Source organism: Pyrgilauda ruficollis, unplaced genomic scaffold, assembly GCF_017590135.1.
Source record: "Pyrgilauda ruficollis isolate IOZ18807 unplaced genomic scaffold, ASM1759013v1 scaffold5, whole genome shotgun sequence".
Taxonomy (NCBI): Eukaryota; Metazoa; Chordata; class Aves; order Passeriformes; family Passeridae; genus Pyrgilauda; species Pyrgilauda ruficollis.
In genome coordinates this window covers 7,720,635-7,741,569 of record NW_024526599.1, presented here as the reverse complement: position 1 = coordinate 7,741,569, position 20,935 = coordinate 7,720,635, and the positions used below count along the sequence as shown (strand labels likewise).

At 34.2% G+C, this 20,935-nt stretch overlaps 1 protein-coding gene across 3 annotated transcripts in view; it reads left to right on the top strand.

Moving 5' to 3' along the window:
* The window catches only part of FSTL5 (follistatin like 5), a 252,130-nt gene that overhangs the window by 161,387 nt on the left and 69,808 nt on the right, over nucleotides 1–20,935 (top strand). For all 3 annotated transcript variants that reach the window (XM_041479939.1, XM_041479938.1, XM_041479937.1), the window contains exon 7: nucleotides 17,594–17,714. In XM_041479939.1, coding sequence (XP_041335873.1) covers nucleotides 17,594–17,714 — 121 coding nt within the window. The remainder of the gene's footprint in view (nucleotides 1–17,593; nucleotides 17,715–20,935) is intronic.

Sequence of the window (20,935 nt, the reverse complement as noted above, 5' to 3'; positions counted from 1 at the left end):
GGCTCAGACACACCCATGGCACCTCTGAAAGAACATTCAAAAAAGGGAATAAAAAACAGGGGGAGAGAGAGAACAAAGAAGAGCAATAAACACCAGAAGTAAGTCTAAAGCTGGAAGAGCAGAAGGTACTCCTTGGTGAAGCAGATATCCAAAACTTGTACATTGGAGCAGATTTGTCTTGAAGGACTTGACCAATTGCTTGATCAGTCTGGTGACTTTTTATGATCCAGTGGTGGCAATGGTTGACAAGGCAGGACCAGCAGGTGTCACATGATGTCACCTATCTAGACTTCTGCAAGGCCTTCAATACAGTTCCATGCAACATCTGGATGGATGGATGGATGGATGGATGGATGGATGGATGGATGGATGGATGGATGGAGCTAGAGGTTGTGGCCTAGTGCTCTTCAGCGTCTCTGTCAATGACACAGGCAGTGGGATGGAGGGCACCCTCAGCAAGTTTGCAGGTGACATGAAACTGAGTGGTACAGTTGACACATTTGAAAGCTGGGATGCCACCCAGGGGACCTGGGTAAATCTGAGAAGTGGGTCCACAGGAACCTAGCTGTTCATAAGCAAAAATTAAGTTGTAGTTTAGTCCCTTAACAGCTTAGTTACTATTCAAATACAGAAAGAGGTCAGATACAGTATCCTCAGAGAGGCACTAAAATTAATAGAGCTCATATATATATATATATATATATATATGTGGAATATTAATCTCTTTTTCCAGATAAAGTAAAATAGGGAGCAAGAAAGAATTAATGGAGTCTGGATTAAAAGAAGAAGCAACAAAAGAATGGAGATAAAGACATTGAGTTAGATTCATCCCCAGATCTTTTCTTCAAAATGTATTTTACTTTTCACTGTTTTCACAGATTTGATCTCTCTCTCTCTCTTTATTTCTATATTCTATACTCCTTGTATAATATAAGATGTCCCCAGAAGCAGTGTACTCTAAGTTTTACTATAGCTATTTTATAAACTATAATGATGTTTGCCTAACTCTGGAAATTCTTAATTTACTCAGTTATTCAAGAACCACATTTGAGCATCTCAAGATTAATAATGTTGTGTAAAGAGCAGTACATTTTCTGAAAATCACAAGGCAAACACTGGCCTGGGAAGATATATAGTTAGGGTTTTGGTTTTTTTTTTTTTTTTTTTTTTTTTTTTTTTTTTTTTCAGTGAAATGGATCAAAGATCAACATAACTGGAAGTCAACACATATATAGGAAACCAGACTAAGCAATAGTGACAGTGTGATTTTGTAAATCACAGAAAGTGATCATACTTAGAATTAAGCTTTTGCACAATCCAGTTGTTCTCAGCATGAATTAAGCTATTTGCTTTGAGGAGGGACAAACTCAGAACAATATAACATCCTAGTATTTTGTCAAATGGAAAAATGCAACAAGGAGGAAAGGAATCCAGGTCTAAACTGAAGTTGATAGTTCAATTTATATAATTTTTTTAAATTCTCCACTCCTCTACTGAAAGTGTACAAGATATATCTCTAAAGCTGTCAGCTGTGGAGTGGCTAAAAATGAGTCTTGATAATGTCTAATGTCTTGTATATTCTAAGACATGTTAAAGAAATATTAAGAAATACTGTTTGACTTTCAAAGGATGATAATAGAAATTTGTATTTAAATAGTGTATTTAAAAATGTTCTATGAAGTGTGTGTTAATATCATTACTGATAATATCCAGTTGATAATTTTGAAAGTCCTTAGTACTCCTCAACTCTTCTTATGGTACTTATAACTACTTTTTGTAGAAGTACTGCATCTTCCAACTAATCCTTCTCTTACTGAAACTGATGGGAGGCAGGGATAATTAGCACCCATCTGAGTGAAATTATGAAAAATTATATGCCTCTGCAAATTTTACTTAAATTGTAATATAATTGTGCTGTGACTCACTGCAGAACTGATATCACAGGGCATTTTGATGATATTTCAGTACACATATAGAAAGGCTTTTTTTCCATGCTGTTATCTTGCATCTTAAATTTAATATTTGCCTTTCCACTTTCCTCTTGTTTTTGTCTAACCTACTATTCATTAGAGATAATAATTCCCATGTATGAAAAATAGCAGATGTATTTCCCAAATTCAATACATATTACTTTTTTTTTGTGTTAATTAATTCAGTTTTTAAAGTCCTTGTAACTTATTTTACTTTATTGTTTTTCTGATACTTTATTTCAGCTTTGCCTTCAGGTTCTTTCCTATACATGTGAGCAACCATACTTTTCTTATAAGATCTTGGCCCTTTTTCTTGCATTTATTGAAGATCTACTGGGATGGTTTGTCCGCATGCAAAGTTTAACAGTAACTTTTCAAAATAGTGTAGTTCAACTTTTCATTTTTGTTAAAAGCTCATAATATCCCTCTTTAGGCTGCCTTCATGGAAAGCGTCTAATATTTTAATTTTGAGGTTTTTGAAGTTATATATAGGTTATCTTTTTCTCAAAACTTCTGATTTGTTTATCTTGTTAATTTGCACATTAAAGTTGACCCTTTTTTGGTAACAGTCGGCATTTTCTTCTTGATATCTTTGCCCTTCACCCACCAAGAAAACCCAAAACACTGTAATGGAGAATACCAATAAAAATAAACATTCTCTAAAGAACATAATAGTTTCCATTCTGTAGAGTTCTAATCAGAAACTGATGACAGAAAGGTTTCAGATTCTCCAAAATATTAAGCACCTTTCTTAGAAAGGACTCCAGACATCTGACCTCTTCTTTTTCTTCCAGCTTCTCATTCTGTGTTCCTCCTTTTATTATTCTTAAGAAAAATCTCAGGAAAACCTCGTGCATTATTCCTTTCCACATTGTTTTCTCCCATGGGATAGTATGGATCTACGTCTTTATACATTGTTGAATTGTTCTTAATACAGCACAGTTATGACTTTAATACAATGTTAGAAGTATGAATGCTCTGTCTGGGAAAAATGTGTGTGCATGCATGTGTGTTTGTACTTCTGACAGAATCCCAGGTGAAACATAAATGTGAGGGAAATATTCTTCAATATTTTCCCCAAATTACCTAAACTCTTAAAAGTAATTTTTTTTTTTAACTAGTTAGGACATAAACTAAAGGACTTGAATTTAAAAAGAGCGAAAATTAATAGTATAAAATGAATAGTGTCCTGGTTCTGGCTAGACATGTTAAATTTTTGCAGTAGCCAGGAGGGAGCATGTCTAGGACCCAGACAGTATTCTACCACCTCACATCATTTTTTTGGGAATGGGGGATGGGCTCCTTTCCACATGGAGTAGCATGGCACAGGGAGCAGTCAGGCGTTTTCTGTGGAGGCAGGTGAGCAATCACGTATGAATTGTTCGCTTCTTTTCTTCTTGCATAATCTGTCATTAATATTGTTGATGTTACTGTTTGTTGTCTTGTTTCATTGCTAATTCCAGTAGATTGTCCTCACCTCAACCCATGATCTTTCCCTCTTGTTCCTGCAATTGTCCTCTCCAGCCTGCCACATGGGGATGGGGTGTGAATGAACTCCACGTGGTTTGGCAAGTTTCAGTAGGAACATGATAAGGAATACCATTCCTAAACCTTGACAAAAAGATGTTTAAAGTTCACGTACATTTCTTTATTCTCAAATATCCTAAAAGAGGGAATACCTGCTTGCAGTCAATGCACTGAATTTCTGATTTGCTGCAGCAAGCTCTGCATGCTCTTGTATTTTCCTGAGGAGGTTTTCCTCCTCCCTGCAGTGTTGCCACAGGCCATCTTATTGCTTGTATGAGGGAAATTGCAGTGATCCTATGACAGGAAGGGAGCCCCAGAACCTACTTCCCCTCATAGGTGGTGCTCCTAACCTCATCCTTTTGGAAGACAGTAGCTCATATTCCAACAATGAACAAATACAGTGCCATAGGCAAAAAGCTGGCAGTCTTGTTCAGTACAAAATCTGGATCCTGATCAGTTTATTTTGAGCTTTAATTACTAATTGGCAATGCAGCCATTTCAGTGTGTGATCTTCTGTGTGGTATTGTGTGTGTTACAACCACAATATATATATATGAATTTATATATGTATAACTTGGTTGTATTTGAGGTTCATTTTAAAAACCTAGTTGCAGGTTTTCCTTGTACATTATGTTTATGGCACCTCTTAAACACACTACATCTCTCAGATATTTTCTACTGATTTTTCTGATGAGGTGGTTGGATTTGATTAACAGTGACTCATCAAAGTCAGCATGTTTCTATTTTTATCTGTATTGAATTGCCCTTTATCTGTTACACAGTTTTGCTTTCAAGTAGCGTGCATTATTACATTTTCTTTTGTATTTCATGAAATTAATATCAGTTTTGTTGTGTTCTTTTCTACTCTAATTGTTATGATCCGATTGTTGAGAGATGCCTCTGCCTGAATTAAGGTGCAAATGAGATCACATGCCAAAATCAGTAGTATGGATTTTATTTAACAGTAAATGTGAGGTACAGAGATAGAAAGAAATACGAAAGAGCAGGGTGGGAGGTGGGGAGAAGTGAAGGAGAAAGAGATCAAGAAGAGAATAATCACCACACTGTGGATCTAGAGGGATCCCATTGGTCCTCTTTCACCCTGGTTTTCTTGGTAGTGGGGATCCCAGAGTCTTCTGGAGGTGCCACTTCACTTTTATACAATCCAATTTGTGAGTATTCATTGGTGTTCACAGATGTTCCCATAACTGAGGCTGCCATGTGTATAGGCAGCTGTTTCCTCTCCTACAGTTTGCCATAGTAGGAATTTTTGTCCAGATGCATTAACCAGCATGTGTTAACCAAATTTGAGCTCCTCTAGGCCTGGAATAAGCACCTTCCTGCTGCAAATTCCCATCTTCTGTGCTTATCTCAAGCTCCTGCTGCTGTGGCCTTGACAATGTTTGAGGCAGTTGTGGTCTTTAAGTCAAAGTCTCTTTACATCTCTCTGTGGCTCAAACAGTATCTTCCTGGGACCTTTCATCATTTCATAGGTTGTCCATGGAGGTGATGTGTTTGTAGAAAAGTCAGAGAAAATATAGAAAGAGCAGGAAAATGACAAAAGCAATTATACAGTGTACAATAGCTATCCCAACAATTACAAATATAACTTCAGTTGCAATCATCAACCCAATTTTCATTATTGCCATTGCCCCTACCCCACGAGTCACAAGGATTAGAATATGGACATCAGCCAGGAAGATAGCTTTGGGTTTGGAATGATCAGAAAAGCTCTGACATTTGATTGGTGATTTCTTCCATTTTGACGTGGGCTTCTTGAATTGATGATGCTGCATTGTGAGTGGTCGTGCAACACTCAGTTTCAGTAAGATTTAACATTCCACATATTCCTTGTTCCTTTAATAATATCATATCTAATGCCAACTGATGTTATAAAGCCATTTTTGACACTTTTTGGTCTTGCAAGTTCAGCTCTAGGAGCAGATACTTGGCTCAATTACTTGAGGGCATGTACCTGCCATGTAATATTTCCCAAGTCCCATTGGTGTTTTGTGATAACTATAGAAGGTGTAAAAAATATTAGAAGTCCCAAAGCTATATTTTTTTTCCCACTGTATAATAATCACATCTATTACTGATCAATTCCCATCTTTTTTTCATGAGAACTTGTTTTCTGCTGTGTCTTTCCCAATAATGAATAATGAAAGATGGAATTTGGGTAAATGGTTGGGAGTTCTATCCTGCAGCTTAGACCAGCGTGCTCAGTTAGGAACATCTCAAAGCTAATCCAGGTGGTGCAGGATAGCTGCACATCCAGGTGTCTATCAAGTACATTTGGGGCTTGAATTTAGGAGTAGCTCCTACTCCTCTTTTTTTTTTCAGGCACTAGAACTTTTACCACTTTTTTTTTTTCATTCTTGCCCATCTTCCTTGTATTTCAAAATTAGTGGAAAGCTGTTTTATTTTGTGTTACAAGATTACTTCTAAAACTTCTTAAGCATCTTCTCTTCACTCCCATGATATCTTTCTTCCTTAAGCTTTTGTTTCAGTTCAAATTCATTGTTTTCTCTGTTCTTTTCTATATATCTATATAAAGATGCAGGTTATATCTGCATTCAGTATTGGTGTTACTAGCAAATTGATTTTGTGCTATTAATTTCTGATTAGTTCATCAAAAAATTGCAGTTCAATTTTTTTGTATGGTTATAGATATACTCTTTTCACTTCTTCTGCTGTATACATCAATCAACTGGGTGAAAAACAGCATCATTTCTGAATAATTTTATTACTAGGTACATATTTATTTCTCCAAATTTTCCAGGTCATTTTGCAGTAGTTTTGCTATCCTAGTAGACTTAATGCTTTTCACAGCTTTCAGAAGAATTACGTGAAAGGGTTTTATAGCACACAGAAGGAATACTGAGCTTTTCAGGTTATTATTTTAGAAAAGAAGTCTTGAAAGAGCAACCCGGCTACGCTACAGCTAGCAGTAAAGGTCACTCCTTCTTAAGAGCATGAGAAAGATGCTTTGTTAATAATGGACTCTTGTGGCTTACAGTCCTGACTTTCCAATCATTGCTATAGTACATTAAATAGGAGGGCCATATCACCAGCAATAAAAATGCTTTGATATCCAGGAGTCAAAAAAAAAAAAAAAAAAAAAAAAAAAAAAAAGAAGAGAAACCCTGTCTGGCCCACCATCACAAGCAGCCCAGGAGGAAAAATGAGAAATTAGGATAGGTAGGACATAATTACCTATTGGCAACTTGGCTCAACTGTCATTTATATATTTTCAAAAATAATAATAATTTTTAAAAATACTGCAGAAGTGTACAAAGGCATTTACTTAGTACTAACTCAGGAAGAAAATTTCTTCCCAACTGAAAAATAATTCGTACTGCTACTTGCAAAAGTAAGCATGAAGCTAATTGTTTATCTAGACTAAATCTGATCAGTTTGTGAACTCTGACTGGATAACCACAGATTAAAATATATCTGCCATGATTTTCAAATGGTGATATTTAAGATTTCTCTGAATCAAACTGGTCAGTGATCTATCTACTCATATACCTGACACCATGTATCCATTTATATCTAAATTGAATTAGATCTACTTTAGCTTAGACTGATTCCCCTTTCACCTGTTAATTTTATCACCTTCATGTGTATTCTTCCTTCCTTTCTTTTTCATTTTTGTACTGTTCTTACGTAACTATCTTTATAATCTAGAGCTTCCTTTTCAAAAGGATACATTCAGAACTTTTTCTGCTTGGGTATATACAAGAGCCTTTGTATCCATGGCAGAGTGTTGTCATTGATCTGTTCAAAAGGAGAGATAAAGTAAACTAAAGGTTTTCCTAATTTAGTATGATTTAGGAAACAGATCTATCAATTATGTCCATCTGATTCTCCTTTTATGTATACCTGGTTTAAAACTACAACCAGAAGTAGGGAAGTTGAAACAGTGCTTCTAAATAATATCTAATTTAGTTTTGTATAAAAAATTGTCCTTGATTAAGGAAAATTCAGGTGAGTTTACAGAGGATCACTGAATCTGCATTCTTTATTGTACTTTTATGGGTAAAGAGAGCTAGAAGTGACTGGATTTTTTGACAGTTACTCAAAAGCACCTGCTAAGTATGTTTTGGTTTTGCTGATGAACATTTTTCTTCTAGAACTTTCTAAGGGAAATATAGTAATGTTTTCAAATGATAAGCATTTGCATATAGGTACTTGATTGAAGTCTTGAAGAGAAAAAATATTTTTTTTTTTTTAACATAGAAAATAAATTTCAGAGTACCTTAATAAAATCACACAGTCTTATCACTCTCATCTGAAGTACATTATCTTGTCTGGTTTAAAAGCAGATTTGTTTGTCCATTTTTTAAATTTTTTTTTTCAAATAGTTCTGTTAATTAAGTGGGAGGAGGCTATGTCTTCCTTTCTAGAATATGTGCTCCTTCTAGGCAAAATTCTGTCTTTACAGACCTGTTTGTGTTAATGAGAAATAAAATGGAATTGCCATACTCTGGCAGAGTGAAATATCAATGCCATACGACTTTTGTCTACAAGATACTTAAAAGTTTGTGCAGCAATTTGGCAAGTGCCATGAATTCTGTGAAGTTCCTGCTATTGTAACCTATAGTTAATGAAAGATGACTGAAATTCTGTTTTGCCTTCACATTTTTAACATGATATACATAGTTATAGCATCAGACGAGAAATTCATTCATGAAAAAGACTTTGAAGTTTAACCTGTGATTAGTGAACAATTAACATGTCAAAAGGAAGGCAGGGAAAAAAAAGCTGCCTTTTCTCCCACCCCTCTGTATTAATAGAGACTTTATTTCTGACATGGATTCTATGATTAGTTGGCAACAGCTAATGATAGAGTTATAATTGGAGTAAAATATAATTGAAACCCAGGGTTAGCTACAGAAAAAGTGCTTTTGTACATTTCAGTTTTCCAAAGTAAGACTGTACTGTACATAAGGAAAATATATTATGGTATTTCAATGATACAGTTTTATATGGTGATAGTAGCATAGAATCTTTGTAATGAGTAGTGCTGTCTCATTTTTTAAAACAAAAGCAAAGAACAAGGGTGAAAAAATATGGTGTATATAGCTTCATGTTTTGTAAAGAACTTGCATTTCTAAAAAAATGTTGGGCCCATTACAGAAAACAGTACTAGAAAAGTAAAAATTAATTACAGGAGACAAATAATGGTCTACTAAGAAGTAAAATTATTTTGGTACATCTTGTAGAAACTTGAAGTGTATTAACAAAGAGTTAGCTATTGTTGCAGCAGAAGAAAAGTGCTTATTGTGATTGGCAGAGCAGTGGTAAAATTGAAGTAATGGATGTCTCACATGAGAGGGAACATGTTAATTTAAAGAGAGAACAGGAATGTGGTCGTGACTCAGTGTGATACTGTCATTTGCATATAAATCTTTATGTAAGTGTTTTATTTAACTGGAGTTTGTGGTCTTATTTTTAAAATGTGCAATTGAAGGTACTTGCGTTCAGGTTTTTTTAGAACTATTGTAATGCATGGGAAACACGTGTATCTCTGTTAGGTACTTTGCTTCTAAATAACACACAGTTTACCTGCAACAGGATATAGTAAATGTTTTATGCATAACATATATGAGCATTTAATAATAACAAAGTGTCTAAATATCAGCAATATTTATTTGTTAATAGCATCCAGAAAATATTTATTGTGACTATTAACATTCCCTTTTGAAATGGGGAATTTCCAACCTCATTTTATGACTTGAACACAGACCAGAAGTAACAGAAAGAGATGTAACAGAAAGAACAAACAGAAATATCTTATTGATAATAGTGTATAGAAAGTAATGAGATTTTGTTAGTTCAGCATTATGCTACTGCCTTTGTGTATGAATAACCATTGTGATACCTGTAGGCTTTTCATAACATCTTGGCTTCATATCAGTAAAAGAATGGAAGTCCTACTTGGTACAGCTCTAGACAATATGTTTGTCAGTGCCACTCTACGCTGAAAAATTTTAGTTTTTTACTAAAAACTTTTTGAACACTCTAATTTTTCTTGTTTTATACCAGGACGTTCTTCCAATATCTTACAGTTAACCTGACCAGAAACCAGAACGAGGTGATACAATGATACTAAAAAATATCATAATTCATTTCTGCATAGATGGAAAACAAAACAAACAAAAAACCTAACTCCAAAACGAAACCCAAAGAATTTTTCCTGCATAAATAGTTTCTGCGCTTGCAGTAAACGGTTGCTGCCAATGACCTTGAAGTGTCTTTTCTTTCATTGATATCAAGGAATCAATCTTGCCAGTCAAGATTTCTTGTGATAAAGAATTAGACTGATGGGCATGGGTTGTTGTGAGCAAAGGCAGTGTGTGTGATGCTTAGATAACCAAGATTAGTATTAAATGTAAATTGTCTCAGTTTTCAATATTTTATTAGTGTAAATTCACCCTCTATTTGTAGTACTCCAGTTTCATACTGAGTGCTTAGTTCAAGTGACTGGAATTTTCTGTTTATTTAAAAGGCTCTAAGAAGAATATTTCAGAATTATTGAGTGTGTCAATCTTGGCTAAACCCTTAAGTGAAGGTGCTGTGCTGGCATTCAAACTGCCAATATTTTGATTTTATAAGAAAAGAGAAAAAGATGGCAAGGAATGGATGACATTCACTTTGTTGTATGTAATCAGGTGTGTAGTTGAAAAAAAATGTTTAGCGTAGGAATTACATCCAGAATCTTTCTAAGCATGTATGTGCCCATTTCTTACATGGCGTACTGGATAACAAACTGATGCAAGTGGGATTGTCGTAATAATCCAAGTAATGTGTGACTGGCCCTGTTTTCTTTCTACTGTTGTCTTTAGATCATACATTAATGCTGCATTTAAAATTAGAGATCAACTTTAGAAAAACTATGCAAGTTATAATGTATTTTTTTCCCCTAGTATGCTAAGAATGGGCCAAAGTGAATAATTCTGATTTTTAAATCATTTTAAGGTACTAAGTTGTCTTCTTTTTCCCCGCCACCTACCCCAACATATCCTCTTCAGCTGCCACATAGTGGGGGATTCTCAAAAAATCTCAATCTTTTTTGGTTTAGGTTGTTTTGTCTGCAAGATATTTGAAAGTTGTTTGAAAAGATATTTGTTGTTGTCTGTTTATTGGTTTATCACATGTACATAAAGGAGTTTGTGACAACCCGAAATTTATCCCACTTGTGGGCTTTTGTGAATCGCATAAACCTTGAAAACACTCTACCTACATGTCTGTCTCACTCCTGGACAATTCATAAATACATGGGATGGACTAGATAATAATTGGAGAAAAATTTGAGTAATACAAAAATTTAAAGGTTGTTTCTTTTCTTTTTTTTCCTAGATTCTCTTGAGTTTGTAAAGAAACATCTGGAGAAGTTTGTTTCTATGAAATAAAATAGGTTTTTTGTTTCAAGATGGGCGCAGTTCAGGAACCAAACATATAAATTATTTTCAATATAAGAAAAGGGGTTTGGACTTCTGCAACTAAAAATGAAATCCAGTGTTTTATGCAGTAGGAAGATGAAAAACTCCAATAAACTTTATAAATTTAAAACTAAATCGTTTGTAGTATAAGTATTTGAAAACAGATTAAATCTTAGCACAGTGTAATTATATGGTGTGATATTTTTAGAATCCGAAAAATTTAGGGAATATTCAGTGATTTCTTTGCACTCTTTCTACATATAAAATGTCTTCAAAAAAGGAAAGTAGAAATGGGAATGCGCTTGCTAAAAAGCTCATTCCACAAACCTAACTCTAAACTGAGTCACCTTACAGGGTAAATTACATCAGTACTTCTGCTTCTCTGGGCCTTCCTAACACTTAGATACACTTTGGAATATGATCCAAGTAAACTGCATAGTGCAAAGCTGGTTTCTCTTTGCAGAACTAGCTTGGAGTATAATAATAAATACATCTACAATTAAAGCTGATTAAAAAAAAAAAAAAGGAACAGTTTGGGGGAATGATAATAAACTGTGGTAATTGGGTAACTATTATAAATTCATCTCATTGGTTATGAATTTGACTTGAAAAATATGTGAGAAATTAATGTCAAATAGATTTTTTCGATTAAATCTGATTACATAACAATTTGGTTTGTTAAAAAGGAGTTAAAGTTAAATGGTATATGAGTCATTCTGAAGATCTCTGTGTAACATGAAGCAATAAAAAAGACAGCTGTATCAGAGCATGCTGAATTTTCCATTTAAATATACTGCATCTACTCAGTTGGAGATTTTGGATGTCTAAATAAATTAGCAGTCCTTATTGCCGATTCATCACAAGATAACGTAAAATTACGAAGTTTTTGGGGAAGTAAAAGGTTAGTGATGTTTTATGGCTAGCCTCAAGAGCTCTAGTACTTTGGCAAAGCTCTCACTTATGTCTAGTGTCTGCCATAAACAAGAAAAAAATTCCAAATCCTCTTTACACATCTACGTATCAAATTAAGTCATTATTCTCACTCGTGATCAAGCACTGAAGCCTTTTATGTCACTTTTCTGTGTCATCCCTCTTCAGGTTCTTAAGAGGTTTGGACACTATTAGATTTCAAAATAGCAAAACCAATTTTTAATCAACTGATATTTTTTGAAAAGCACAAAGCAGTTGTATTTTTTGTGTATAATAATGGATATTACCATCTATTAGCTGTTACTATTTTCTCATGAAGTGAAATTGAAGTCCTTACTGTATCCTGGAGAATTAAGGGAAAATGATACATATCTAATAAATTATTTAAACAGGTACAGTGTTACTATATTCATTTATAGTCAGAGAAATAATATTTTCTCAGATTTGCTGAATACAACCAAATCCTGCTCAATTCAACTACTGGCCTGGGCTGCTGGATTACAAAGTCTTATTTTAGGAAGCAAGAATAGAGGGTGACCTCTGCATTGAGCATTTGTAATACAAGCTTAGGAAGGTATGCATGAAGCCTTTCTCAGCATGGGAGATTTAGTTAGATGTTCTGAATTACTCACCAAATGTTCACCTCTTTACCCAGCCATCAGTAGAGTAAGGCTAGTAAAGCTATTTTGCACTAATGACATACAGCCTTTGTAAAATTCAGTCATTATTTGTTTTTTTCTTTCTGTTGTCCCCAGTGTCAAGAAAAGGGGAACCAATGAAATGCTTGGAATACCTAACTATAGCTAGGAAGTTTGTTTTCATGGTCAGCAGAGAGAGGTGGATGGCAGCTAAAACAGTGAACACTGACAGATCCGGTGAATGATCCCATAAAAGGATTTTGCTACCCTGAGCTTTCTCAAATGACTGTAAAAGAAGCTTAGGAAGATTAATTTCCTTTGACCAAAACTGGTCTGCATTAATAGTCACGAATTGGTGTCTGGTGTTGTATTCTTGAGAACATAGTTTCTTTTAAGATTTTGTCACTTTCTGCATATTCTGTACTAGTGCTTATGTTAGACTGTGCACTTGCCTTCTTTAAGCTTTGGCATGATTTGCAATTTTCTGTCAGGCTGATTCTTCAACCAGTGGACTTAGACTAAATTCATGATTTGTTCTTTTTGCAGCTGTAAAATATGAGACTGAGACAAGGTATGCAAAATCTGTGCTTATGAAATGTAGGGTTTATTTTCCCTCTTAATCTAGAAGGAAAACTTTAAAAAGATCTTGGATTTCTGCCAAATGCAATTTTTTCCAGTGTTCTTTGTGGAATATAATTTATTTGTGACAGTCAGTAGTAAAGTGCAGAGTTTCATTGCTTTGCCAATGTGAACAGAGAAACTGATTACTTGGAAAATAGGAGTTGTAACATTGACATTAGCACAAAAAGCCTGAGCTGAGTTTGTCTGGCAAATGAACTGAACATAAATAATTATTTTTAAAAATGTTTTCAGTTAAACTTCAAAAGGATATCTACTCTCTGGGTCCTTGTAATAAAGGAAGTTAGAGATACTGAAAAATATGTAAAATATGAGCAAAAACATGACATTTGTATTACTGGTACTTCCAGTATCAGTAATGAGTTGGTACTTCTAGTACTAGCTATGAGTTGACTGAAATAAAATGCAGGAAGCTCGGGAGGTTGTGCAGGAAATAAGGGGGAATATATATATATATATTATATATATATATATATATACTGGTGATGTTTTACAAACAAACAGTTGTTGTTCTGAAAATATGTGTTTGGTTTCACTTATTGATGCAGCCTTCCCCTAGCAAAACAATACAAAATTTTAATTCTTAGCTTCAGATTTTCTACCTGATCAGCTCAGAGACAGATGATGTGGAGTTTTTGCCTTTCCCGAGTAAAAGAACCGAGATTTTCCTTTAAAAATAAAGGAAATGCTCCCACCCTGATTGTGGTATTGTTACAATTTAACTACTGTTGATAACCATCAATAAAAGGGGCCCAAACAATATATTTTTTCCTTTGTTATGGATTTGTTAAAGGTTGCAAATAGAAATAAAGGTAATAAGAAAAAGTATGAATTCATAATATTTAGTATTCACTAATTCCATTTAATAAGGACACAATAAACTATTTTTTTTCTGTTTGAGGATAATGTAAGTAAGAATTCACATCTTCAGTTCACATAGCCTATGTACTTTTCTCTATTTTTTAAAAGAAATATTTATACAAAGCCAAAAACCCCAAAAAAAGCTATTTAGGAAAGCAGTGTATGGGCAAAAAAAATGCTGGGAAAAAAAAAAAAAAAGAAAAACCGAAATGGCACAAACCAAAGCAAAAATACTCCTAGCTTCTATGATGATGTACAAATTCAAGCAGTCTGTTTCATTATATGTTCTCCTGTGGGGAGAAAGGTAGGAACAGTATTCCTAGAGCTGTTAATGAAGAAATGCTGGAAAATGGTCATAAATTCTCTCATATGCAAGTTGTTAGCATATGAAAGTGGGTTATAAACCCCAAGGAAATAATTGCTGATTCAAAACCAAAAATCACTTTTATTTTCTGTTTTATAAACAGTAATAGAGCAAAGCCAAGATTCGCTATCAAATTGAAGTCTTTATTATTTTGCTCATTATTTGTAACATATATCATGATTTGTAAATTGTCAAGTTCTTCAGGAGAACAGAATTGCAGTGGAATCATTGTTAAGGTAATTGTTCAATTCTATCTTTTCATGTATGGCAAAAATAATTAGAGTTTCTCAGTGTAATTTTAGAAGTACCTTGCCATTTCTATGCGAACAGTAGAACAAAAACTGAGCTTGTAGCATTTTTTTTACTGTCATCAAATATATTTTCCAAAATATAAAAAACACCTGTTGCTGTTGATTTTTGAAGGCTCTGTTTCAAAGATGTTTGTCAGATAGTATAGATACAAAGATGTATGTCAGTATAGGTACAAGGTTTTTTTAAATTACTCAGCTTGTGAGTCAGTCAATAAAACACTAAATGCTTGTCAACATGCAGTGTCAAGTACCTCTGTTTGTACTTCACAATCCCTTTTCAAATGCTGCTTACAACATTAAGTTCACTTTGGATTGAGTGGTTTGCTTTAATTAACAAAGCAAACATTGAACTCAGCATAACAAAAAGCTGGGGGCATTTATTTTGCAGTTTAAAAAAAACCCAAACCAAACAACCAGACAGAACATACCACTACCAACAAAACATATTGTCCATAAAATTCTGACTCTCTGAGTGTCATCATGTGTGAATTCTATTGAAACACTAATATACAATAACCACAGGAGTGTTTCATCCATGGTTTCTGTAGAAAAGAAGGGAGAAACCATTTACAGGCTCACATTCACTTAGAAAATAGTGATGGTACCTCAAGATATCATATGCCACAATGAATCAGTTAAAGAGCTGAAACAGGTGGTGGGTATGCTTCAAAACAATATCTAATAATTTAGCGTAAGGAATGTTAAATTAAACTAGTCTCCAGACTGCATTGTAGCAGCTGAATTTTTATGCACTCCATCCTATGCCCTATTTTGTTCACAAATATCTTTGGCAGAGATTAGGCAAAAAATTCCAAATGGTAATAACAAAACCCATTTTCCAGATAAAATGTAAATACCCGTAGTGTGGCTCTTTGAATAGCTGTCCTTTCATCTTCCACTAATAATGCTGTTGAAGAAGAATGCTTTGAAAATGTGTGTTCAGCTAGCAAGGGGGGAAAAGTAAATTGATCTTCTGCTTCATATATTTTAGAAAGAGATTAAGATCAAAACATCCAATAAGGAAGTTTTTTGGAGTTTGTCAGGTGGGTTATTCTGAAGGGAAATTACATTGGTTTGCATCATCACTTAAAAATGATGTCTTAAAGAGAGTGCCTTTTTTGATCTTTGCAGTGGTAACATGTAATGGTATATTGAAGATTTGGAAGAAATATTTTCTGTGTAATCAAAGTGCTAATATAGAAACCTGTAGTAATCTTGAGGAAGTCAAGTTATTGATAATATTACCAGGTAGGTTTATTTTTGCACGTGTTGTTTTCTTCTCCCAAGGAACAACTAGCAGAACCGTTGGAAGCACAGAATTATGCAGTGTGAAATTTAGCTGCCCACACATCTTTGGTGAAGAAATACAGAGAGACACATGTTTTTTGAATAATATTTTGAGTGTATTTAAAGAAAGAAAACTGAGAAATTAAAAGGAATTTCATAGAGATTTCAGTTGTGTTCTCTGAGCAAGAATAAAAACTGGATATTGTGAACTGAAAAAAATAAATCCCAATAAGTTGAAAAAGTTGTAGGTGAGATCATGGAAGAATGCAAGAATAGTCATAATGAACCAGAGGTTAATGTAGCCCAGTATTTCTCATTTTTAAGATCCAAAGGACAGAATGTAAGAATAAGCAGCACATAGTAAGTTCTTTTCCTGTGCAATTTACAGTGACTGAGGTATTGTAGCTGAAGTTTTTTGGTTTTGCAAACTTTTGATAGTCTTCATGGATTTGAGGACTTTATGGAGAAGGTTACAAAGTTTGTGAAGAAAAAAATAAGGAAGAACTGGTTGGGGATATGAAGGTGAGGACAACCTTGGCTACAGTGACCATGAGATGGCTGAGTCAAGGAGCATAAGAGGAGGCAGCAGGGCAAAAAGCAATACAACCAAGGACTTGAGGAAAGGAGACTTCAATCTGTTCAAGGATGTGCTTGGAAGAATTGCACAGGAGATCATGCTGAAAACAAAAGGGGTCTAAGATGGTTGATTTTCAAGGATGACCTCCACTACGCTCAAGAACAGGCTTTCACAATGAACAGTAAATCAAAAACAGCCAGAAGTCTGTATAAATGAACAAGGAGCTCTTGACATAATTCAAATAAAAAAGAAAAAGGTGTAAGGAATGACAGGTGACCCAGGAAGAACCTGGAGACTCTATTTAAATATGCAGATAAGGAAAGATGAAGCTATTCCAGAATTAGATCTGGTCAGAGATACGAAGGTCTACAGAGTTTGAGGGCTATATCAGCAGCAGAAGAAAGGGGAAAACATGGACCTTTTGCTGAGCTGGCATGGGACCCAGTGTCAATAGAAGTAGAAGATGATGATGGACTAAAAACCTTTTTTGCCTTTTGCCTTGATCACAAACATTTGCTTTCAGGAATCCCAGATCCCTGAAATCAGTTTCCAGCAGTAGTGCTTCTGTAATCTATCAGTGAATCTAAGTTTAAGAATTGAAGAAAAACAAGGAATTTTTTTTTTTTTTTGTGATGTCTGCTCATTACAAAGGATGGCAGCACTTTCCACTGGATGTCATTTAACTTTTTAATTTTTGCATAGGTTTAGTTTTTCTCTCTGGTCGGATGCAATTCTCAACAGCTTTTCTTCTGCAAATAACTGTCACAGCTAAGCAAACATATTGCTTCTGCCGAGTTTAGTTGTTAAAATAAAAGTTGTATTTTCTTTTACAGTCACACTATATGTAGCAAAATTAAACAACTCCACCATTCACAAGTATAATATTTGAATTTCAGATTACTGTCAGATATGCTGGTTTAATATTTGTGATGTGTGATGTCTGATATTTGCATCGCAGCTTTGTTGCTGAGATGATGAGCGTAATTACTGTAGAGATGTGGGTTTAATTATGATAACCTTGTTTTTAATCTTTCCTGGTAGGATTTTGGAGATGATGGGTCCTTGTACATCACTAAGGTTACCACAACTCATATGGGAAATTACACCTGCTATGCTGATGGGTACGATAAGCTCTATCAAACTCATATTCTCCAAGTGACTGGTAAGGAAAAATGTTCTAATTATCAAGTCATAAGAAACCTGAATTTTGTCAAGCAGATCTGTGGTTTTTTTCCTACTTTTTTTGTTTTGTGTTACATCTTAATAGAAAAAGGTATATAATTTTTTCTTCACTTATCTCCTTCAAACAACCTTAAAAACAATGAAACACAATAATTTTAATTTATTGCTTCCATAGAACAATAACTATTAAAAAGTGTAAAGATAGTCCAGAGGACTTGCTTTGCACCTGTGATGTTATGCAGAACAGTGAGTGGTTTATATATACATATGCACACAGATAAAGTAGGTTTTAGTATTAATTTAGTAACCTGGGGAACACGGTGAGAAAAATAAATGTGTAAATTTCTTGTGTTAAGAATGTTTTGTTGAATATAAGATTAATAGAATGCACTTCCCTGAAGATTTTGTAATTGATGTAGGCTTCTAAATTCACATTTATGTTATTGAAATCTACCCATGATTTTAGTAGATTAGCTTCAGGCACCTAGATTTGAAACTTGATCTTTGCATTTTCCTACATCTGTTCAAGTTCCAGAATTCAACACTTTTTCAACATTGAATTCTGTACTTGGACAAAACAAAACTGCTTTGTTACTGGTCCTCTGAAGACAGGCCTTTACCTTCCCTTGAGCTGGTGTATCCTCTCCATGTGCTTATATGCAATTTATTTCCTAAAGTATTTTAAGGAATTCTTGCCACTGATGAAGGGTCTGATTTATCATCATTGAGGTTTAATGTCTTTTTTTTTTTTTTAGAGTGCTTTCATGTAATTTCAATTCGTATTTATCTTTGACTCTTAAGACTCCCTTTTTGCTGTAAACTACCAGTGTTTGTCATTCCATGTTGTTGTTTAATCCTATCCAGAATCATGTTTGACCTCAATCTTCTCCAAATTTACTTTGCATTAAGAGGCTCTATTTCTCTCCTGAGGCATACTCTAGCCCTAGTTTCCTGGCCACTGCTGTTACCATCATTCTTTGTTTTGTTAGCTATTAATCAGTTGCATAAACCCTTATTCAGCTGACTTTTTTTAACATCCGAGAATGCTGAAATGTTTTCTTTTATTCTTATCTTTCATGTATGTACATATGAAATACAGATCCTCAGATTATTTTGGCTTCAATAGGATTTTTCTTCTTTTAATAGCCTTTCCCCCCCTTATCTGTTCTTAATATCTTCACATTTTAAATTCATTTGACATTTAGTGCTTGTTTGCAGTTTTGTAAACATTTTGTCTCTGCTGTTATGTTACTTCAGAAAGCTGGCTTGTGATATTTCTCTATCCATATATTTCAACTTTTTTTCCCCAGTTTCTTCCCCTCCTGAACCGCAACATATTGTACTTAGAGTGTTGTCCCCAAGCTAAATGGGGACATGGCATCAACATATTTTCCTCCAAATTTTTCTTCTGGGATTATTTTTTGTCTTTTAAAAAGCCAGGTAGCAACTACTGGCTAAACTAGTGAGAAGACTGATGTGCAATTTATTAATATTTTAATTCCTGAAGACATAGCAGAGTTATTGACAAGCTGAACACATTAGTGGGTTCTTGACCAACATTCTCCTCTGTTTTATGGGTTTGGTTTACCCTAAATTATTAACAAAATTATATTCCTATCAACACATTCCTGACCAACCCCAATGTGTAAATAATCCCCCAGAGGTGTAAGGCAAGAGTTAAAATACTAGAATTCATGTTTGACTCAGTTCAGCGCATAGTGAGGCAAAACTCCGCTCAAGTTGAAGAAGGTTTTCTGCAAGACTAGAAAATCAAGAAAGATAATTTGAGAGAAGTGAAGGAAGACAAATGTAGGTTTTTCTGGTGATAATGTGTCTGTCAGGAAATTGGTTTTTCATCTGGAAACCACTGTAAACCTCAGATAGCTGCTATTCCAAAAGCTGGCACTGGAGTGGTACCTTCCTAAATGATTTTGGATGTTGATATTTTGGGGAGCAAGAAACAGGTAAAAGAGACCTTTTGATCAGTAGGATTATTTGCTGTGCATGTTGTGGTTAAATTGAGTTAAATCCACTGAGAGTAAAGGTCAAATGAACAGCTCTTCCACAGTTTAGATCTGTACTTCTAAGGAATAATCTTCTTAAGCACAGGCATGATGGTCAGTACTTGTAGCTGTGATAATGACTAATTAATATAATGATACTTGTATTAACTAGAGAGCCAGTCAAAAGGTTAATGGGATAATGAGACTCCGTTGATCACAAAGATTTAATGTGAAGGTTGAATGAAAACAATGTAATTAGATTTTAAGTTCTTTCTTGGTTTCCATTTATGTACAGCTATATATTTTTAGGAAAAAAATCATATATTTTAGGCTAGTATGTAATTATTATAGATGTAAATTTGATTTACTTTTAAGATTAAAATCTAAGATATTTTTAGTTTTGAATTATCTGGCACAGTAGTAAAGAATAATGAGCTTCCTTTGGAGTCTTAAAATTACATTAATGAGCACTGTAAAAGACTTGTTTTATGATGAAATAATCAGTCTACTCTTATACAAATAATATGGTAAATTAAATATTGTGAGCAACCCTATAAGCTGACATTTTAAGCCTTTTCATATAAACTAAAAAAAAAAAAAAAAAAACAAAAAACCAAAACATAAAAAATTGTGATCAGGAAGAAGTAATTCTTTCATGACACAGTCTTAATTATTAGTATTTACATAATGCTTAAAACTTTCCACATATACACTTTTGAGATTGTATGACTCTGACGCTGTATGACTAAATGAATTTCAGTCTGTCAGTTTGGTCTTTATTTTTCTTCTAATATGTCAGTGATACTTAAATAAGATCAGCAATTCTGATACTTTAAGGTACAGAAAGGAGAGCCCAGTCCCTCAGCCAGATGTAAATAGGGAATATGTAGTGTCTGAAGAATTGTTTGCCAGCTTTGTTTTTCCAAAGTATCTAAGTTTAAACAAGAGTTATTACATATATATATATATATATATATATATATATATATATATCAGTAGAAGTACCTAATTCACTATAGCTATCCCCTGTTTCTTTTTTAAACACATGCATTCTCCTGGATTCAAGACAGCTTGACCAGACTGTTTTTTCACTTCCCTCCCCCATGAGACCCAACTGAAATAATGCTCAAGAGGTTTCATAGCAAGTGCTAGAGCTATTCAATAGTAACATATCCACCATATTTGGAACCAACAGTCT